This window comes from Notothenia rossii, assembly GCF_949606895.1.
Source record: "Notothenia rossii genome assembly, chromosome: 12".
Lineage (NCBI taxonomy): Eukaryota > Metazoa > Chordata > Actinopteri > Perciformes > Nototheniidae > Notothenia > Notothenia rossii.
This window is the reverse complement of record NC_136911.1, coordinates 17493124-17516408: the sequence shown is the minus strand read 5'-3', so window position 1 is coordinate 17516408 and position 23285 is coordinate 17493124. Positions and strand designations below refer to the sequence as shown.

Sequence of the window (23285 nt, the reverse complement as noted above, 5' to 3'; positions counted from 1 at the left end):
TTTTAAAGCACATTTTAAACGCAGCTGAAAGTATTATCCAATTATTTGTTGTGTATATTATACACATTTTGTTGGGATCTTCAGGGAAAGACATACGCCTAATTAGAAGTACACATTTGTGACACTTATTTAGGATTATTAAAACATATCAGGTTCGGATTCATATCTTTATTTGTATTCATACACATACAATTATATATTTTATTTTTTGTGAATCAAAGCTAAATCTGGATTTGGGTTATTGACAAGAAAGTTTTCACATCCCACGATTTGTCCTGGTATTGTGGTGCATTATAACAAACCTAAATGATTTTTTTTTTTAAATCAGTAGAAAAAACTGCCTTAATTCAAGAAAGATTAAACGTAAAATAAAACGTTTTCCAAGAAAAGGAAATATATCATAAAGAACATCTACACTACTGTATATTAAGCATACATGTTTTCCCATGAGGGGTAAAAGCGTTGATTCCTTTTTTTTAATAATAGCGACATAGAAACATTCAAAACTAGCTTTATATTTAGGTCTTCTACATTTAAAAGAGAAATAATCTTACTCTAATAAAACATAAAACACAAGGCATTTTCTATTTGTTAGTTTTAATATCATATTTTTTAAATTGTGATACAACATATACGTTTATCATGAAGTACTTCTATTAATTGAATAATTATTGCATATTTTTATCTCAAAATTACTTAAAGCTGTAATGAAGCTTGAAACAGAGTATTATTTTTAAAACCACTGCTCCCATTATATACTACCATTCTACATTGTAGACATGTACTTGTTCATAACTTGTTCATTTGCACTATTTTTGTGGTTTTACACTTTACTTGTATGAATATATATATATATATATATATATATATATATATATATATGTATATTTGTATTGTTGGTTATTGCTGCTTTTCATTTTTGTATTAGTATGATTATTTAGCAAATAGAGTTAATTCTGCAGAATGAGTACTTTTACTTTTGAGATTTTAAGATGATGCTAGTACTTGTGTGCTTTTACTGTATATTATTTATGCAGGATTTTCACACACACAGTATTTCTACACTGTGTTTTTTATACAGAATACTTATTCCACGGATCTGTAAAACATTTTCATTAGTGTAACAACCATGTTTCCGACTGTGCCTGAAGGCAGCATGATTCGGTGGCTGCTGAGCTGATCTTTGTGCGAACGAAGCAGAGCGGTCGCAGATAGCAACTGGCAGCAAACACATACAGAGACGGCGGAGGAGACAGCTTTTATCCCCGAAAAACAACACCTACAACGACAATACAGTGACAGCGACTGCCTTAAAATGGTAAGAAGCCTCTTCAGGGTTGTGAACGTAAGCCGGTGGCGCTATTTTTTTCATGACAATCAATTTAGCCAGGAGCTAGCTGGCTAATGCTAACTGTTAGCGAACTGTTTTCCTGACTCATTATTGAGCAGCCCGTGAAGCTAGGCTGCCATTTTACACCAACAACACAGGCAGATGGTCTTTCCTGACTACTGCGGTTTGCTCGGTAAAGGCCGAATGTATCTTAACTAAAGCCCCAATACTACACATGTATCTAAACGAATCAAAAATGTGATCAAAATAGAGATTGTATTTTAATTTAAAGCAGCACCAGGTAGCCAAGCTAACGTCACCTACAAGCTAACTGGCTAATCGAGCCTGAGAAGCTAATGATAGTTAGCAGTATTGCGTAGCAGTGTTTGTGTCCATTCGCAGTTCAGCGTTGGATAATCTCAACAAACATTTAAAGAAGCAGTCGGTGTAAACCTTTATTGTTTTTTAATAGATGGTTACACAGTCGTAATTTAGCTAAAGCTGCTACATTTCGTGATAAAAGCGAGCAGATTGGCCCTCTTGAGGGAAGGGTAGTGATTTTGAACATGACACTGGGCTCACACACTCTTCGACTACCTGGAAAATACCTGGTCTGTGCCACTTCTAGGCCTAGAGATGTGAGGTTAATAAGAACAGGAGAAAAGACACGTTTTTGATAAGACGCTGCATGATCAGGACCCCACTGCTGGTAAATACATGTTGGTTTCTGGTCATCTCTTTCTCTCTCATGTATAAAGGAGAGAAAACACACATTTGGCAAACCTGGTTGTTAAATCTCTTTTCACATCAGTTACTTTTTTGTTTGGGAAGTTTGTAAATACTTAACATTGTCATGGGAAGTCTACAATGAGTGAATCAAGTAATGCATGTCTTTTGTTGTTTTATAAGCCAGTTTTCAAGAATATTTTCCATTTGACAGAGATGGAGTATTTCGTAGCCAATATCTAATATATTCATACCAACATTGGCTAATATAAATGCTTTTATGGAAGATATACTGCCACACTTTAAGGAACACCTGAAAGAGCCATGTTTATTAAAATAGTTATTTCTACGTCTGGAGATGTTAGAAAACAACCCTTGGATTTTGGTTTCTCTTTAATATTATAAGACTCTTGGGTTGCTTATTGGCTATTTTCTTTATAGTTGGGAGTATTTCCCCCAATTTTAAGGACAAAGCAAACACTCACAGTTACCATGGTTTTGTTAACAATGTGTTGGAGCCTTACTGTTTATCTTTGATTGTTTATGCATTTGTAGAGCTTTTAAAAACCTACAGATGGTCAATAATGTATTCTACACTTGTCCAGATGGTATAAGACATTTACATTTGCTATATTCTTTTGAGTTGTAAGAAGTTAAAATCAGATTTTCCAGTAGTGTTGATATAAAGATATACATTTATAGAATAGGCTTAGTACATACAAAGTCAAACTCAGAAATGCCTAGTTAGGTTAGATTAAAAGAAACATACTCATTTTATTATGTTTCAATGTGACTGTGTTATGAAAATGATTCTAGACCCTTGTGATATTGCCTACTCAAGCGGATGTAGCCTAGTATTGATGTTGATAGATCCACCCACTCCTAGAGTTATACTGGACATTTAAAGAAAACATGTGCAAGAAAACATTACATATTTTTCTCACTTGTCTTCACTGAAAGTGAATTTGAAGTTATTTGAATATTTTATATTGGGTCAAAACATGAATCTTATTGATATTGTTACATGGGAAAAATCCAGCTTGGTACGTGTTTTATATTGATCGATGAGGCTTAATTGTACATGTGTGGACACGTCTTCTCCCCTCAGAATCCACTGTTTGAGTGTGAGGATCTGTGTGTGTTTTTACAGCCCATAGGTGCAGGTGGGTGTGTGTTGGTATTTACAGTAATGAAGACATCAGCTGTATGGTGATGATCATTTTGCATATATACCATGAAAAACAGCTGCAGAATTTTCTATTCTAGCACACATGGCTATTCATAGGCTTTTGCACATCTGCTCTATCATATCTTGTGAAATATTTCCTTTTAAGGAGGGGTGTGAATATTCAGTCAATCTTTTATAGCATATAATTACCCAAAATACAGAATGCAATGCTAGTTGTTGTTGTTGTTGTTGTTGGTGTTGTTGTTGTTGTTCTGGAAAGTTGAATTAATGTTGGTGCATACAAAGATTTATTGTCTTGCAACTTTGAGAGGATTGGTACAGTTTCATATCTAATGTGGTGGAGAAATATATTTTACCTTGAGATGTATTCTACAAAGAGCACATATTGCAACCATTCAGCCTTTTGCAAGAGCTCACTCGACACATATCAAGTTTAGTAGTCGGATCCTTTCTTTGATGAACATAATGTACGACTGAAAAGGTTCTGCAATAGTGTTGAAATGGCAAGAGCTCTTTCTGAGCAGGACTATTCACTTGTTTATATAGAGATCAAAACATGAGGCTTTGCTCCTGAATTATGAGATCTTCTGCTTCTTTCTGTCTTTATTGTGAATTTATAGTGATGATGAGATGAAGACCAGTGTTTCCGCCAGTCCAGGGCTGAGAGGGCGTCCACCCCGAGAGTGGGGTTGTTTTGAATTTTGACTTGAGCCGTCCCTTATAGATACTGTCTTTTTACGTTAGTGAGCCGGATCATGTGCAGCTGACGCGCGTGCTCCACTAAACCCCCCCCGCTCATTGCGTCTAAATCGTGCATGTTCCGTGTTGTCCTGTAGAAGGCACCTTCGATGTCGGGGAAACGATCTTCAATACTCCGAAAATAATCCCACCAGACTCCTTTGCCCCTCCAACAGAGGGATGTCCTTGTCCTTTTTCCTTTTCATAATTTCAAGCGATAAAAACTCGATCTTCTCTCGAATTATTAATATTTTTGGACGCCCTCGGCTCGAGTGAAAGTCAAATGACGGCAAGACGGCCCCCTGGCGGAAACGCTGATGAAGACTCAAAGAACTTTCACTGTTATCTGATATTTTAAAGACCAAACGATTGGCCGATCTATAGTTGCAGCCCTAATTATTTTGACTTGGCTTGCTCCATTCAGTAAACATTCTAAAAACAAGAATATGTTCAAATTAATATGATTTATGACAAAAAAAGCTTCACATTAGACAAGCTGGAACTCATGATTCACATTTCTTCTTGAGAAATAAATCAAACTAAAATAAACAGAATAGTTGGAAATACTTTTTTTGCCAACATTGTTCAGTGCTAACCCTTAATTGTTTTCCCAATTTAGATGCATCTTTTTAAGTATAAAGCAGACAAATAAGTGTTGTATTGCTTCTCCTGCAGTACAATCAGTCTGCTTCTGAAGATGTAATGTCCTGTCAGCGATGATAAAGCCACCTCTTTCACCTGGCCTGACCCCCCCACTCTGTCCTCTGTGAAGTGACAGCGCTGAGGGCACTGATTGTAAAGTCAATCTAAAGGGCTGTGAGTATCTGCTGCTCTTCTGAATGCTGAGCAACACAAATCAAAAGCTGCTTACATTAAAGAAATGTCCTCTCGTGTTGCATCACCCGGCTCATGATCGGTTTGCTCACTCACTCTCACACCTGACCTTACAAGCTAAAGAAGGGCTCCTCGCTGTGATTGTTACACTTGGACGTTTTTAGTTTGGCTCACCCAAACCCAGATTTAAAGAAAGGAGATTTTGCTTTGTTATTGTTTGTGTTTTTAAATGTAGGGTATTAAGTTGTTGAGTCTGAACTCTGTGAACTCGGTAAACAGATTTACCAGGATGCGCTTTTATTTCCCACCAGCACCTCTCTCACACAAGACAGTACAGATTTATTTTCTGTACGAGAGTAGAAATCAGCTGAATGCAGGTGAGCTTTGGCTCTGCCAGCCATTTGGCAAGAAATCAAGTTCTTAAATGAAAACATGTTGGTATTTTGAAGTCCTCTTGTTGCTGCGGACAGCAGATAGCAGGTTGAGACTTTAAAGTAGTTTGTGGGCCATTTTAATTTAAATATAAAAAAACAAATTTGCTTTTCACACAAAGCAATTTATGAATGTGTAATTTGTTTGCAGCTGCAATATAGTGTGTTGGTTTCCCCCTCAGTCCTCAGTTAGTCTCTTCCATCCCACCATCAAGTTATTTTTAGTGGTTATTTGTTTTTGGTGGTGTGTAATCAGTTACAGTTTAATGTGCTTTCGCCTTCATACAATGTAAGATATGTAATCATTTGACAGTGAAAGTGGTGTCCTCAGGGTGTGTGAGTCACACTTTTTAATGAACTTAATATTTAGTTTAATATCTTGTGGGAGCAGCTTGTTGCCACTATGAACATGCCAATAACAGGTCCACCTTAAGTGAGCTTTAGCAATTGATGATGGCAAGTATCGATAGTTGCTGCCTTCCTTTTTCTGTATAAGTTCAAGTTGATTCATTCATATGGCTTGCTCTACCCGACCAACAGTCTTAAAGCACAAAGATGTTTAAATTAATATAGTATATATGACAAGTCAAAGCATTACGTCAGAGAAGCTGGAACTTGCTAATGTGTAGAAACCGAATAGTTTTGAATTTGCCTAAATAGTTTCAGCTCTGACTCTTAATCGTTGTAGACTGACAGAGAACATAGATGTTGTATTGCTTCTCCTGGCCAAGTGACTCTGTCATACAAACAGACCATCTAGTCCGTCAACAAGACTTGTTGGCAGACACGTACAGGCCATTTGTTCCCTAAAAAGAACATGTTCCCCGAAACCAGACCTGACCTTTGCTGCTTTCTGCCCCTTGTGGAGGGGGAATGGACCAACTATGACACAGGGATTCCTGTTTCACAACAAACTTTCTTCCAACTGCTGTCACACACAAGCTGTACTCGATGGCTGATTACAGGTCAGATCCTGAAGCAGGACATGTATATAATACCTTCTGCTGTGGGAATCTGAAATCGGATCCAAGTGCTGCTGTGAAGGGCACCTTTCCTCTGTGAATACGGAGCACAGAAAAACCAGCGCTCCACCCCTGTAGCAGTACGAGGTATACTAACTCGGTATTGTCTGCCCTAGTTACCATAGCAACTGCCAGAGCGCCTCAGGTAGATGGGGTTGCCTTTTTCTGAGTTAGGTGAGGATCTGATGAAGAGATCTGAAACAAGTTGGAAGTCTGGGCCCTGCATCTGTCACCATCCAAGTAAAGATGCACCAATTGCAATTGATGATGACCAGTTTTTCCTAAATTGGAATCTGCTGATTCTGATTTCGGCTTATTACGAGTTGTCTAATGAATTGGCGTATAACAATGTAATGTCCTCGGCATTACATTGTTATATGTGCTGGAGACCGAGGCTGGGCAGATTTAGGTGACTGATGAAGGCCCGATGATGTGCCTGGAGCTCACTGCTGTTTCACGGCTTTGCCTCGGCCTCACTGCCTCCCTTTATCATCCTGCCAAGAGTGTACAGAACATGAACTGCAGAATGTGAATGAAAATATTTGACTGAGTAAACAGAAAGATGAAATAGGAACATATTTGTATTGTTGAAACAAAATGTTCCCAAAAATACTAGCCAACTATGTTTATCATGCAATTCATTTAGTGCCCAAGAATGTCAAACATTAACTCCTGGCATCTTTTTCAGTTATGATACTTATTTATATACTTACTTATTGTTTCAGTAACATACTTAAAGGTGGGGTAGGTAAGTTTGAGAAACCGGCTCGAGATACACTTTTTGTTATATTCCAAGGAACGCTCTTAACATCCAGATAGCAGTGAATATCTGAAGTGCTTTGACAAAAAATCCATAAAAAATGTCATCTGTAAAAAGCACGACCAATGAGCCGGCCCGGCTAAAATAACTGGACGGCCTACCTGCCTGTCAGCCTTCCATCTGTGCACAAACGTATCTCGTGCCCTCATTGGTCATGTGGCAGTGGCAGATTTTTTTCGGCTGTGTATTTTCAAATTCTAGCGCACTCTAGCTGGTTTCTCCAAAATGACCTACCCCACCTTTAGCATCTTATATTCACGTAACATCTGTTTTCATATTGAGGTTAAATAGTGAAAATAATCTGCTATGTTCTGCTTTGAATTTGGGGAAGAACACAGGTATGATAGAAAGACCAGAAATTAAGCTGTCAAGTTCTTCCTTATTTAAAAATATTTCCATTTTGAACTGTTTGTGAGACAAACAAACGAGTTGAATATGTCCCTTAAGGCTTCAGGACATTTTGATAGTCCTTTGTTTCCATGCTATGGTCCATAAGAGATTGTTATTGAAAAGGCAGCCCTATTAAAATAATATTATTACATATTCTGTTAAGTGATGTAACTAATATAAATAAATATTGTAAATATAATCTTATATTCATCACAAACCAATATTTGCTGACTCACTTAAGACCCTAACTTCAGTGTTTTGTCTTCCCACGTCCTTATAAGCAGCTGCTGATTTGTAGCTGCTGTCACTGAAGCTGCTCAGACGTCATGAGTTCACTCGGTGTCCGGCGTCAACAGGGACAGGAAGTAAACAGAGCCGGTCACTCTGTTTCCTCCCTGCCACTGACAGATTTCTGCACTTGTCACGTCCTGAGTCTCTGGCTGGCCCTAATAGCTGAGAACGTCCGGAGACGGGCAGCGCTGCATGCCTGCTCCCTCTAAATATCTAAATATAGCAGTGCTTTCTACATGCGCGCAGCCCTTTGGGGGCTGATTCTGTTAGGCACTGTTGTAGAGAAACCTATTTTTTTAAACAACCTTTTTTTTATTCATTTAAGCCTCCAGTAGCGTAACATGCCATGTCATAACTCATATCAATAGTTTTATCAGCAATCTATCTTTCTGGTTTATTTTTATTTTGCAGAGCTATTAAAACAATCAGCTTCTTCAAATGAAAGGCATCAGATGTAATTGTTATCATGCAGCAGCAGTTGAAATAAGGCTGAAACTAATCATGATTTCCTTTGTGGTAATACAATGATTTTAATTAGATGAATCGCAATATATTCAAAAAGGCATTTCCCAGATTCCAGAGTGACAACTGCTGATAGCTGGTTTTCTCTAACCAAAGTACAATACCCACTGACATTCAGTTTGAAATAAAAATAAAACCTAAACTCAAATTGGTTCCTCTCTGCTTTAGTTACAACTACAATAATCCAGAATACTGTATGCACAACTCATTTGATCAGATAGTCAAGCCAGATGTCCAGCCTTTAGTATTTTCTCTCTTTTTCCTGTTGTCACTTTCTGTGTGGCTTGAAATACGTCTTTGCCGCGAACTCTGGGGTTCATTTACCATCTCCTCTTGTCCTGGCTGTCGGGATGAAATTACAGCTTCAGGTCTGACAATTAGCCTTAATGATGCTGCCTCCTTGCACTTTCATTAGTGCCACTGTTAAACCAGCTGCTGCTACTCTTGTGATGTGATGGTGATGCAAGCATGGCCCGACCTAATATTCATTACGAGTAGGGGTAAAAGTTGATTCACAAATGCAAAAGATCTATTCTTGTAAGTCAAGTTCTGAAAGAGGCTTTTGGACTAATACTTAAACATTATTGGCTTCTCGTGTCCAATAAGGAACCTTGTAGATGAGGGAGTCTTGGCACTGGAGTGGCCTGGTAGAGGAAATGAGAAGTGGACTAATCCGTTATTAGCTGAGTTACGTCAGGGTCTGGTCAGAACCGTGTGTGAAGGGATCAGCGCCAGGTGTCAGCAGATGACCTTACAACTAACCTGTAACCGTACTGAGGATTCTTAAAAGATGGTTTCTTCTGGGATTTGAAATTAATCTTTATAGTTGCTACTGCCAGCCTTCTTATCCTTTTTTATTTAGCCTCTTTACTGGCAATGGAGTGGTGCAGGAATGAGTCCTCTTCCCCGTAAAGGAGTCAGCATTTCTTTCTGTCCCTCGCCTGGAAGTCAATGGTTTTTTGAACGGGTTTTTGGTTACAAGCCAGGAAAGAGGAAAAAAGACAGACTGGAGAGATTTTAACAGTTTAAAAAAATACCTCAGTAAATACCACACTGATGAGTTTAGAAATGGCGGTTGTGAACAAATGTCTGAATGAGACGACTAAACGTCATAAAGCCGAACATTAACCGCCTTCAGCTTAGCAGTGGTGACGTGAAGTCTTTCGACCGTCTGTAGAGTGCTTTTATGTGTAGATTATCAGGCTGAACAAAAAGTACAAGTATCATAAAGGTGTGTTAGCAACAGATCTTATTTTCTGCAATAATCCAAAATCCAATAAAAAAATAAAAAAGTCCCTTGGCTTTTTGTAAAGGAAACCAGGGAGATGCTACCTTCTGCTTCAGTTTAAAAAAATACGTCATCACTCTATAACACATCATAATCTCCTTTTTTTCTTTGCTTCAGGTCATCTGGTGAGGATTGCCCAAGCTTTTAGGTGGAGGAGTGGCAGACAGCGCCACCCAGGCGTGCAGAGTGGGACTGCATCCCGCCCCACAAAACGTCATCCAGCATCCCGAAGCGCTGCCGCCCGATGGACCGCGCACTCTGAGAGCAGAGCGAGAGCCAGGACAGACACCAAGCGAGGAGCGGAGCGGGGGGAGAGGACAGGGAGGGCATTGTTCGCTAAGGAGAGCACACGGGCTCCACGATGTCGTCGAACAGGACCCAAAACCCCCACGGACTGAAACAGATAGGCCTGGACCAGATATGGGACGACCTGCGGGCGGGCATCCAGCAGGTTTACACACGGCAAAGCATGGCCAAGTCGCGCTACATGGAACTCTACACGTATCCTGCTGTGAGGATTATAGATTTCAATGTTGGATGATGGTAAATCCATCAAGTGCTCTAAGGAAAATAAATAAATTAGGGCTGGTCATTGGAAATGATGGCCATGATTCAGGGGTTACAATAAGGTGACGTATTGCAATTCTGAGGGAAACTGTCACACTATAATGAACATATGCATAAAAGTACATGAAAAGAATTGCGATCCAACAGTGGGACATTTAACATATAGCACAGCTTTTTGTGCAATAAAGGTTATAAATGATTATGAATACTGTTGATTAAAAATCAATATACTGTTTATAGTATCCCATAAACATAATACCCCGTTACTAAAGGTTATCGAAATGTTCTTACACACATTCAATTAATTAGCGGCATTTCCGAAGCAACATTCACAGATTTTAACTTCGGGATTTATGTTTTTTTTGACTGTCAGAAAAAAGCAAGGATTTAAAAATATATATTTCAGCTGAAAACTGTTTTATAAATGTTTTTGTCAAACTGATTTAGAAAAATTAACATTATATATACTAATATGTCTAATCTTTAATTACAAATAGAATAGGGAGGGATGAAACCCTCTTTAATGGTCACACATGCAGAATACACAGTGAAATGTGTTCTCTGCATTTAACCCATCCTAGTACCAGGAGTCTAGTACTAGGAGCAGTGGGCAGCTATTGTACAGCGCCCAGGGCAGGAGTTGAACTGGTGAGGTGAACTGACCTCTCCAAGTAGCAGTCCACACTCCATATTTAGGTCTGGTCGGGGACTTGAACCGGCGACCCTACCGCTCACAGTCCAAGCCCCTACTGACTGAGCCACTGAATCATACATATCCTTAGTGATGACCCAATTTACTCACTAGTTTATTTCCCTCATAGTTATGAGCATTCAACGGTGACACCAAAATTCACCAGTTTTGTTCAGTATCCACCCTGTGCTGTGTGGCAAAGTGTATTTCATGGCAATGGCTTTCTCCCTTCCTCTTCTGAAGCTAAAACCTGTCCTAGTTATGAATTCTCTAAAAATGAATCCCTCAGTCCTGAAAACAAGAAACAATACTTTGATTCATAATATCTACTTAATAACTGTTCACAAATTGTTGGTCAAAGGAAGTATTTATTCTAAATGTATTTGTTGGTATTTTCGAAAGGTGTGCACACTGTTCAAGTATTTCTGTAACGTACACAAAGAGAAGACACATTTTGTTGTGTGACAAACTTCTCTTCTTGTTCCGCACAGTATGATTTTAAACTGTATGCGAGCTCCAATCTTCGAATGACATATTCTACTTTTCAAAGCTTTTTGGCCCATGTCTACATCACTGGTTAGCATTTACAGCAACCTTTGTTATAATATTAGAGTGAAGCAATAATCTTTTGAGGTAAAGAATACATACAATATTTTTCCTGCTACCCATTTATTTTACGTAAAGAAAAGACTTGACATGCTGATTTATTTGAGCAGGGATTCACTTCAGCTTCAAAATGCGTTTGTACAGCAGGTAATTTACCTTCCACTAGTTCTTTGCTTTTTCAGTCTAATGAAAACCCTTCAACTCAACAGAAATAAAATACAACTATTTTAGTTAGTGTTTTCATTTCCACTCCAACAATCACTAACTGTGGTTTAATCAAAATAAATGTTTGAATCATAGATTTATTTGAGAAAATGTGGCCCCCCGCTTTTTCCGTTCCTGATTTCAGCTTTGGTGAGATTACCTTGGTCTATGATGTGTATATTGTTTCTGTGTTTATTCCTTAACCCCTCCCTCAGACATGTATATAACTATTGTACCAGCGTGCACCAGTCCAGCCAGGGCCGGGGCTCCGTGCCTCCAGCCAAGCCCCCTAAAAAGTCCACCACCCCGGGCGGGGCTCAGTTTGTAGGCCTGGAGCTCTACAAGCGGCTCAAAGAGTTCCTGAAGAACTATCTGACCAGCTTGCTCAAGGTCAGTCCTCTCCACTGGGATTAAAACACATCCTGTAATGTTTCACCCTCTGCACTTCACTCATATCCTTCCCCTGTTTTATTCTGCTGCAGGATGGCGAGGATCTAATGGACGAGTGTGTGTTGAAGTTTTACACCCAGCAGTGGGAGGATTACCGTTTCTCCAGTAAAGTCCTCAACGGGATCTGCGCCTACCTCAACCGTCACTGGGTCAGACGAGAGTGTGACGAGGGACGCAAGGGCATCTACGAGATCTACTCGGTGCGTATTAATATTTCTGTCAGTGTTCCGCCGTTGCATGTACATTTATTAAAGTAGGACACATGATATTTTTACTAGAGCATTCTATTTAATGTTTACTTTGCTGCCATTTGAAAGCAAACGTTTTTTTGTATGGATCACTAATTATTTTCCATTGATATCATTTTAATGAATGAAGAACTCTTACTTGTTACGGAGAATCCCTACTTCTACTTCAGCCTCTGTTCAGAGTAGAAGTTTCGTAAATACTCTTGGTGTGTTTTGATCCAAGCAGGTATTTCCAGCTTCTAATCTAAATTCTTTAACATGCTTTTGGAAATATTATTTTTTATGTTTTTACAAAGCATGAACGATAGTGAAAATTGCTGAGTTGAGTTGAGTAGTTTTCCAGTGCAGTAACCCTTAAACCTTTCCGGCTTCACTCCCTTGAGGACAGACTTGTCTATAAATGTCAAGTCATTCCTTAAGTACAGGGCTCGTAAAAGACTTTATACCTTCAAGGTAAGGGGTGTGGATTTGAATTAGGGCTGCTCAATTAATCGCAATTACGATTTTGGCTTGCAACGATTATGAAAACATTTGTTTTCAATAAATGGATGTTTTCAAAGTAAATGGATAATCTTTTTTAATAATCGTGATATCAATTATTGACCCAAATAATCGAGATTATGATTTTTGCCATAATCGAGCAGCCCTAATTTGAATGTACTCGTAGCCAGCATATCATCTTTTCATCCAAGCATTCACTTATGGGAGCATGAACTATGAAGGAGTTTATTTCTGGGTCTGATTAGTGGATTAGTTTATGAATCTCTTGCAGATTATTCTTGACTATGTAAACATACCAAAAAGTTACTGTTTTCTGAGGGGAATGGAAGATTAAAATAAGAGTCTTGTGAATGCCTCGAGGCGCTGAGGATAGATTTCAGCAAGATTTGAACTACAAAAGGAGGTTGGACAGTAACAAACATTCAGCCTAAGTTCTTGATTTTGTTTATTTACTCTTTCTCTCTTTTCCTACACTGCTGTTCCCTCTCAGCTGGCACTTGTGACCTGGAGAGAATGTTTATTCCGACCTCTCAACAAACAGGTGCGTTACTTTTCTTTTTGTGGGCACGGGGTGAGAAATAACACTGCAAAGAAATGCAAACAGTTAACAATATTAAGTTTTGTCTGCCTTAATTTACCTGTAAAACTCTTAATTCCATTATTTTTGCCGCAAATAATGACCATGAGTCTGTTTGCAGGTAACAAACGCTGTGCTGAAGCTGATTGAGCGGGAGCGGAATGGCGAGACCATTAACACCCGGCTGATCAGCGGGGTGGTTCAATCCTACGGTAGGTCAACAACACACGGAACAACTCGAAGAGAAACAAACAGCTGTTCTTTGCAGGCTTTAGACAACAACGGCAGCCAAATACTCTTGAGGTCCATTAGTACACTCCCCTCTGGAAATATTACAGATATTTTCTTGGTATTGGCCCTTCAAGAGATAGAGATTTGGCATACATTACGAAGTTGAACTAAAGATATGATTAACGTCAAAGTCAAGCCTCACTTAACCACACTAAACCTTCACCAAAACAAACTATATTTACTCTTAACATACATCGTTTGTATGAAGTTTACAATATTTGTTGTTGTCTCATGTCGCTGCATTTAATCAAAGTTAATATGAACAGCTGGTCAAACAAACTAAAAGTTAAAAATACATAGTTTTAAGTGGGTATAAAGGATAATCTGTAAACTTTATGATAACCAAATGTTGCCTTTTTATGATCGCAATTTAAACGTGATCATATTGGCTTCTAATGTCTGGAAACATTTGATTCAGTAACCTTTTTAGGGCTTGAATGTTAATAAGATGACTGTTAAAACTTAAACGCTAAAATCTTAAATTATTTGTATATAATTCAGTATTATCTTTTAATTCTGCTTTCTCTAGTTGTGGTCATGAATATATCTCCGTTGACAGTCATCAGTCAGTGGAGGTCATTGGTATGAGTTTGATGTTAAGCCAACACTGTCTTAATGGGTCTAAAAAAACAACCTAAAAATACTTGACTTCATGTAGAATATGTGCAGGAATTAGGAAGTTATTCCAAGTAAAAATACGATGTATAAAAATTGAATATGTTTGTTTGGCAAGCTAGTAGATCAGTCGAGGTGCAAGTATTTCGAAATGCAATAGTCTTTTATCAATAAAAACATTAAATTCTCCCTCTTGACAAATCTTAAAGTGACCATGACATTATGAGTCACAGCCATTTTTAAAATTGAAAACTATTGCAGGTGTTATCCTGTGGTTCTCCTCACATTAACCCCTGCTCCTCCCCTGTGTCTCCCCCCTCCTCCCCCTGCAGTTGAGCTGGGTCTGAACGAGGAGGACGCCTTCGCCAAAGGCCCCACGCTGTCCGTGTACAAGGAGTACTTTGAGTGTCAGTTCCTCACGGACACAGAGCGCTTCTACACCCGCGAGAGCACCGAGTTCCTGCAGCAGAACCCCGTCACAGAGTACATGAAGAAGGTACACCACCTTTCACTTCAGATACACACTATTGTTATAAATATTTACACGTATTTAGCCTTTCACAGATCGGGTTGCATGTTTTGTTGCTTTTAAATCTTGGCGTAATCTGCATTTTGAGCTGCCCGATCAACTTATTTTATGGATTTTAAACTTTCTAACTAATAGAGAGCAGAAGGTCTCTGTCAATGGACGCCTCTCTGACTCTGTCATCACTTCCAGAGGCTCGCCTCAAGGATGCGTTCTTTCGCCCCTACTTTTTATCATTTACACTGATAAATGCAGGAGCATGCAAGACAACAGCTACCTGGTTAAATTCTCTGATGATGCCGCCCTCTTGACCCTCCTTAGCGGCTCAGAATCAGGCCACGAGTGTGCTCTTACTGATTTGATTTCCTGGTGTGATGGTGTGACAGTTTTCTGGATTTAAATGTCTCTAAAACCCAGAAACTGATAATTGATTTTAGACATCACAAGGATGTTCCTAAGGAGTGAATCATACACAATGACAAGGTTGAAATTGTCACATCATATAAATACTTGGGCACCATTTTTGATGACCACCTCAAATTTGATGTGAATACTGAGTGTATTGTGAACCGCGGTCAACAGAGAATGCCCCTTCTTCGCAAACCGAACTCTTTCTCTGTCAGGCCTTTCATTCTTTGTCGTTTTTAACAATCATTCATTGAGAGCCTTATTTGTTTTTCTTTTATCTGCTGGTTCCGTAGCCTTACACTGAGAAACAGGAACAGCCTGAACAGCATTGTTAAAACCTGCTCTAAGATCATCGGCGTGAAACAGAGAAACTTAAACTCCTTCTGTAACCAACAGATTCTGCGGAAAGCAGAGAGCCTTCTGGCCTCTCCTGGTCATGAATTTCGTCTGTTGCCATCAGGGCGTAGATATGCTCTACCTGCTCTAAAGACTAATCGCTTAATCATTCATCCCTTCTGCACTCAAACTTTTAAATTCTTGAAAGGCTTTTAACTTGATTACTTACTTACTTATTTATTTATTTATTTATTATTGTGATGCTCTGAACTATTTATCGTGTAAATTGGAATGATCCACATCCAGGCTCCCGGGTGTATCAGTGTGTTTTCTTCCTGTATGCTCCTACCTGTGTACATGACATAAGCTGCTCATAACCAATTGCCCCTTGCGGGATTAATGAAATTGTTGATTGATTAATCTAAAATCTATAGTTTTCCAAGATCCACAAGCTTTGTTGTCCAATGTGTAGTTCAACATTATTGGCTTGTGGTACTTAAGAGTGTTTGTGTGTGTGTGCTCAGGCGGAGGCTCGTCTGCTGGAGGAGCAGCGGCGTGTGCAGGTGTATCTCCACGAGTCCACACAAGACGAGCTGGCCCGGAAGTGTGAGCAGGTCCTGATCGAGAAGCACCTGGAGATCTTCCACACCGAGTTCCAGAACCTGCTGGATGCCGACAAGAATGAAGGTAAACCTGCAATCTGAACTTCAATGAGTGTACATAGCTAGTTCTGAAATAAGGAAGAAGTTTGTATTTAAAAGGTGTTTAAAAAAAAAAAATCTAATTTCTCCTCTCAGACCTGGGCCGGATGTACAACCTGGTGTCCCGCATCACAGATGGCCTCGGAGAACTGAAGAAACTTCTGGAGACTCACATCCACAACCAGGGCCTGGCTGCCATCGAGAAGTGTGGAGAGGCCGCGCTCAACGTACGTAATATAATAGAAAACGGAGAAGAGCAGGACAACTCCAAATTTGAGAGGCTGAAAATGTCAATTTTGCATGAATACTGATTAAGCTGTTATTAAAATGATTGCGTGATTATTTTCCAGAATAAACTTTAAAGCTGGGGCAGTTACATAATGTTACAAATTAGGAAATGTACTTTAAAAAGTGCTTTTCGACCACTTTAATGAGGCACCAAGAATAGAAATGAGCTTAGTATCTTTCTGTCTTTGCCACACGGAACGGGGCCCTTTCTCACGAGAGGAACAATCATCAAACAATTATTAATTGTGTGAGGGTGTAAAAAGGAAGGCAAGTTTGCAAAAAAGCTGCAATGGAACTAAATATATGTGTGTTTTCCTCCAGGACCCCAAAGTGTACGTGCAGACCACGCTGGACGTCCATAAGAAATACAACGCCTTGGTCATGTCTGCCTTCAACAACGACGCCGGCTTTGTGGCAGCGCTCGATAAGGTAGAGAAACTAAACATCTGCCCAAGGGCAATTATCTGAGTTCTTCAGTTTCGCTTTCTCATCATTTTCAGGTGTCATTCTAAATTGTAATTTCATTGCAATTGTTTTCACAGGCGTGTGGTCGCTTCATCAACAACAACGCCGTCACCAGGATGGCTCAGTCCTCCAGCAAGTCTCCAGAGCTGCTGGCCAGATACTGCGACTCTCTACTGAAGAAGAGGTGTGCTATTAGTCCCGTGTGCATCTGAATGGGATCCGACCAAGCAATCTTAATCAGCTGATATTTTTAGAACAAGAAAATAAGTAAACCCTGAGTCTGGTTGTTTTTAAAACCTGTGCTTTTTCAGTTTTTTCTAGTGTCACTGCTGATTGTTTATTAAGGATGTTGATTAATGCAAATCAAGAGAAGAGAAAGTTAAAACAATCCAAGATAGAATAAGACTAGAAATACATGTTTTCTCTTTATACACCTATAAACTATAACCTGTTTCTGTTTTTACTCCAGCTCTAAAAATCCAGAGGAAGCAGAACTGGAGGACACACTCAACCAAGTGGTGAGAAACTGTGATCTGTGTGTGTGTTTGCACAAATATACTCATGTGTATGTATACTCTGTGTGTCTCTGGTCATGTTGTAGAAGCAGCTGTACTAGAAAAGTACCACTGAACCACTGACCTAAGGCGCTTTCACACCGGAGTACTTTTCCCTGTACTTTTCCCTTTTAGGTCCGATAGTTCCTGGAATTTTGCGTTCACACCAAAAAGAGAACTTAGTTCATGAGAACTTTTCCCCTCTTTTCAGTCCCTGCTAGAGAGGTGGTACTTTCCTGGGGAGAAAAAAGTTCCAATTTCTGATTGGCTGGGCGAATTGCAAACCACGCCCCGTAAAACTCTGAAAAGTTTTGTGAAGCCGCCATTGTATTTGCTGGCATTAGCAATATTAGCATTATCTCCGGGCACCAACGGAGAGAGAATAACTTAAGCAACACAAAAAAAAAAACATGGGAGCGGTGGAGTGATGGGGAGGTTCTGGCGATTTACTCGGAAGGCTTCAGTAGAAGCTGCTGGGACTCCCAGCAGCTTCTACTGAAGCCAGTCCCCACCTCCACGGACTTCGGGTGGCAGTATACGCCGTGAAGTTATTTGCAGCCTGCCAGGAAACCCAAAGCAGAAGAAGAAGAAGTGACGTCAGCGGCTTCATTTGCGTAATCTTCCCTCAGCGACTTATTCCGGTGTGAACGCGATCTGCTCTTTTGTTCCATGCGGGAACTAAGTGCTGGGAACTAAGTACGGCAAAGTACTTGGTGTGAAAGCGGCTCTAGTTACTCTCGTGGTAACTGTTGTAAAGAACGGTTTTTCTTTCTTAAGTTGTAGACACTGCAGTGAAAATATTTTTGGAATATAGTATCTGAATTTTGTCTCCATTGTTTATTATTATCAAATGCATACCTTTTATTTTTAAAGTCATACAATTACATTTTTTCTGAAACACAATGCATCATTTCACACTGTTTTAGTGCCCTTGTGAAATGCTTTTTTTTGCAGTTTGAATTGTGTGCAGCTGTCCAGGTTATCCATTTCTTAAACCTTTTTGTATGTTTTTGTCTTTCCTCTTTTCAGATGGTTGTGTTCAAGTACATCGAGGACAAAGATGTTTTCCAGAAGTTTTACGCTAAGATGCTGGCCAAACGTCTGGTCCACCAGAACAGCGCCAGCGACGACGCCGAGGCTAGCATGATCTCCAAACTCAAGGTGTGTGTACACAAAAACATCCACAGCAACCCTAAACCTCAGTTTCCCGAACACCTCACGCTGAATGTTTTTTCTTCTTTGTTCTCGTGCAGCAAGCATGCGGCTTCGAGTACACGTCCAAACTGCAGCGCATGTTCCAGGATATTGGAGTCAGTAAAGACCTGAACGAACAATTCAAGAAACACCTGACCAACTCTGAGCCTCTTGACTGTGAGTACTCACAAAAAAACACTGGTATCCGACGCCAATCATTACATTAATACGTATTTCTAAATTCTGATTTGAGCTTATACAGAGCTACTAAATGCAATGCCCATAAAACCTTTCTGAGTAGAAACTGAGTTTGTGTGTATATCTTGCAGTGGACTTCAGTATCCAGGTCCTCAGCTCTGGGTCTTGGCCTTTCCAGCAGTCCTGCACCTTCGCTCTGCCTTCCGAGGTAAAACCTGTTCAACTCAGAAAAAAACATTCACTATGCAGAAGAAGGTTTAATGAGGAAAACTAAATCCACAGCATGGTTTACCTTTATTCTGTTCCTACTGTGGGATAAAAACCTGTTTTTTTTGCTATTACTTGATTTAGACCTGTGTGAGATGTGTTGACCTGCTGCGTACTAACGATTGTTGATAACAGCCTTCTTAGGCTGTGAGAAATCTAAGTCAGTTATAATATTTTAGCATTTAAAGTTCAGTCAGTGTTGTCTTTTGCAGTTAGGTTGGGTCCCTCCTTTGGCCGTAGACCTCCCTGTCTAACTCCACTTTTTTTTTTCTCGCTCTCCGTTTAGCTGGAGCGAAGCTATCAGCGCTTCACTGCATTTTACGCCAGCAGACACAGCGGCAGGAAGCTCACCTGGCTCTACCACCTGTCCAAAGGAGAGCTGGTCACTAACTGCTTCAAGAACAGGTACGTGTTTCGGCTCAGCTTTAGGATATTTACATGTTGTTCCTTCTTATTCAACATGTTGAGCAGCTGTGAGGAGCCTGCACTTTGATTCTGTTTCACACTAAACCTGTTGTTGTTGTTTGCAGGTACACGCTGCAGGCCTCCACCTTCCAGATGGCCATCCTGCTGCAGTACAACACAGAGGACAGCTACACCGTGCAGCAGCTGACCGACAGCACGCAGATCAAAACTGTGAGTTTGATCACATTCTCACAAACGTATCCTTATACAACATGTATATAGATATTTTGAATAAGCAGAAGTATTCCTCCACTAACCGAGTTTTCTTATTTTATTTCAGGACATTCTGGTTCAAGTTCTGCAGATTTTGTTAAAATCCAAGCTGCTTGTGAGTAAATAAACAGCTGATCCTGATTTTGATATTTTGTTTCTTTGTGTTTGTTGTAAGATGTGTAGGGTTGCATCGGGAGGTATGATTAAAATATGTTTGTGTTCAGATCTGTGATGTGTTTGTGTGTGTGTGTGTGTGTCCTACAGGTGATGGAGGACGAGAACGCCAACGTGGACGAGGTTGAGTTCAAACCTGAGACCGTCATCAAACTTTTCCTGGGATACAAGAAGTGAGCAGAGACAGACCAATCATATCTCCCCGCTGCTGAAGACATGTTAAATATATTTTATTTAATTTGCTCTCGCTCCACAGTAAAAAGCTGAGGGTGAACATCAACGTACCGATGAAGACGGAGCAGAAACAGGAGCAGGAAACGACCCACAAGAACATCGAAGAGGACAGGAAGCTCCTCATCCAGGTGACTGTTCACACATCTTATATTCACCTCACAGCCTTAGAAGAGAAAAACACTGAGACAAACATGAGAAATGTCTCAATCTGGTGAAAGGGAGTACAGGGTTCCCGCGGGGTCTTAAAAAGTCTTACATTTCATAATCGGAATTTAAGGCCTTAAAAAGTCTTAATTATGATCAAAGAAATAAGAAAGGTCTTAAATAGGATTTTAGAAGGTCTTTAAAAATTATCGGATTTGAAAGGTACTTCTGTGTTGTGATTGCGTCTAAATGTGTTTTGGGGGAAATGCCCGTGCTGCAAAGTAACCAGTACGGTAATAGCCTTTCAGTTCCCCCCAACAATTTGTATTAAAATAAATCAACATGGAAATCAACTAGTAACCTAGCAACAAAGCTTCAGATAGCGGCAGTCAGAAATGAGGTATCTTCGAATCTACTTACAAATAAATATGGGGAAGTGTAAGTTCAACTGTATTTGGTTGGAAAACATCGAATTTAGTGCTCGGTTGAAACCAGTGGAGGGGAACGTGTTGGAAGCCCGCTGCACCTTTTGCAAACAAAATGTGCGTTTGTTTTGCTAATGCAGCGTTAGCTAGTGCAGCAGCTCCCGCAACAACACCGGGGGACCTCCGGGCGACGTTTGAGTCTACGTCAACCCTAAAAGCGGAGGTGCTGTGTCTAAACACCAATAATACAACAGCATGAAGACACTCTGACTATAGCTCTTGACACACACATAGACACACAGGGACACAGAGGGACACACAAACCCAGTTCTGTGTACTGTTATGTTCAGTCATTGTTCTTATGTTGCACATGAATACATTTACTTTGTAAGTAATTATGGGACGTATTTCGTCTTTCATAGCAATTTTCCTTCATACTTTCTTGCTGTGAAATAGGTCTTAAATTCTATTCAAAGTGGTCTTAAAAAGTCTTAAATTTGAGTTGGTGAAACCTGCAGGAACCCTGTAGTAAAAGAAGTACAAATGTAAAGCCTCATATAACCGAATGCAGGATTCAATGTGCTTTGTGCATAGTGTTTTAAATGCATCTTTATTTCTCCTGAGAGATATAATTGTAACATTTATTAAAGAAGAACAACAGAGCAATCCTGATTTTTCTTTGCAATAACGAATGTGTGTTTTCAGGCGGCCATAGTGCGGATCATGAAGATGAGGAAGGTCCTGAAGCACCAGCAGCTTCTGGCTGAAGTCCTGAATCAGCTGTCGTCTCGATTCAAACCCAGAGTCCCAGTCATCAAGGTAACACATGAATAGGAATGTTATATAGCTCTCTGGTTTTAATGTTCTCATCACACTGTTGTTTCACTCTTGGACACATGCACTGCAGCTTTTTGTTTGTGTTGATTTCATTTTATTGTGTTTTGTCAGAAATGCATCGACATCCTGATCGAAAAGGAGTACCTGGAGAGAGTGGACGGAGAGAAGGACACGTACAGCTACCTGGCCTGAACGCCCCCCCCTTCCCCGCCGGCTCTCCTCAGTTTTATTTGTTATCTTCTTCATTTCTTTTTTTTTATTTTATGTCTGAGTAATAAAGTGAGGATCCCTCTGACCGGCGGCCATGTTGTAAGTGTGTCGCCGACAACAAACATCCAACCCGAGGGGGGAGGAGGGTGAGGACTTTTTCCTGAACCCCTCGTGTTGAGGGCGGGAAACCCCGTCTACACTCTCTCCTGTCCCGTCCCATGCGTAGGACTCAAACACACACACTTCCTTCTTGTCATATTGTAAATAACAACACAGACTCTAAGAGGAAAAAACAAAAAAACCCTGCTCCCTTCTTTACATAGCGCAAACATAATGAATTAGCCAATCAGAGGAGAGCCGCATCCAAAGGTTTCTGCATGCTACTGCCTACCTGCACCACAGTGACCACGAAAAAGATTAAAAAGTAAAAATAAAAGTCGAGTCACTGGGCAGTTTCCCGTACGACGACGCTGACGGCGGTCCTGTAATTGAAAGTGTGCGACTGAACCGGAGGAGGAGTGGTGAGTGTCGGCCGCCATGACGCTTCTTCACCTGCTGAAGGTGTTTTTGGTTTGAGGTCGGTCGGGTTCATGCAGGAGGCCTGTTTCATTACTGACGGTTGACATTTGTATAGTGTGGTTCATTTTCTAAATGTGTGATAAATAAAAATAAGGAAAGATTTCTCTAAATGTTCTACTGAGACTCTGTTTACACCTCACTCGCCTGTTTGAATGGATCTCTGTTTTCTTCACTGGGTTTTTATTGGTCTACTTAATGTTATGTAATATAAAAACATTAAAGAAACATAATATGAAACTATATTGATACCACTGGTGGAATGTAACAAGATAAAATGTGGATGTAATTTTTGTAGAATAATGCTACTTTTAATTTGTCAATCTTCTGGAAAATCGTAAATGTTGAAGCAAGGGTTCTAGATGTAAAGCCTGATTATAAAAGAACACATAATATCCTCTTGTGATGTCAAAGAATGTAGTTTCTGTGTAGAAATATTTGTGTTTATTTTGGGTACACACTTTATTATAGAACTGATATAGGAGCTGAACTTGATCTTCAGGATTGCAACTCTACTCCATCAGATTTCAAAGGGAAATATTGCACTTTTACTCTACTACATTTATTTGTCGTTAATTTTGTACACAAAAAATTGTTCTTCCAATTGCCATGCATGGAGACCATGATGGAGACACAGAGTTCTGTAAGCCAATGGCTGTTAAGTGGAGGAGGGGCTTTGTCGGGCTGTCAGCCAATGGCTGTTTAGAAGGAGCTGAGTTTAGCTCAGTAAACTTGGCGA

The 23285-nt window shown here is 39.9% G+C and overlaps 1 protein-coding gene and 1 long non-coding RNA gene across 2 annotated transcripts in view; one reads left to right on the top strand and one right to left on the bottom strand.

Moving 5' to 3' along the window:
• LOC307026289 overlaps positions 1-23285 on the bottom strand; it is a 340364-nt gene that overhangs the window by 32189 nt on the left and 284890 nt on the right. The window lies entirely within an intron of this gene.
• On the top strand, positions 1160-22659 carry LOC307026627 (cullin-1). The gene is made up of 22 exons (XM_079662177.1): positions 1160-1318; positions 9699-10082; positions 11865-12039; positions 12132-12299; positions 13339-13389; positions 13547-13637; positions 14664-14827; positions 16126-16288; positions 16399-16529; positions 16912-17019; positions 17133-17239; positions 17525-17573; positions 18639-18770; positions 18863-18980; positions 19133-19209; positions 19555-19673; positions 19799-19904; positions 20014-20061; positions 20211-20293; positions 20377-20482; positions 21629-21742; positions 21872-22659. Exons 2-22 carry the CDS (start codon positions 9943-9945, stop codon positions 21950-21952), a joined length of 2331 nt encoding a protein of 776 aa, XP_079518303.1. The 5' UTR covers positions 1160-1318; positions 9699-9942; the 3' UTR covers positions 21953-22659.

Bases quoted from the DNA above. Each gene is read 5' to 3' on its own strand.
- LOC307026627 (XM_079662177.1), top strand. From the start codon at position 9,943: ATGTCGTCGAACAGGACCCAAAACCCCCACGGACTGAAACAGATAGGC. The intron at 13,638-14,663 runs GTAGGTCAACAA...CTCCCCCTGCAG, and splicing joins CGGGGTGGTTCAATCCTACG to TTGAGCTGGGTCTGAACGAG. The intron at 18,771-18,862 runs GTGTGTGTACAC...GTTCTCGTGCAG, and splicing joins GCATGATCTCCAAACTCAAG to CAAGCATGCGGCTTCGAGTA.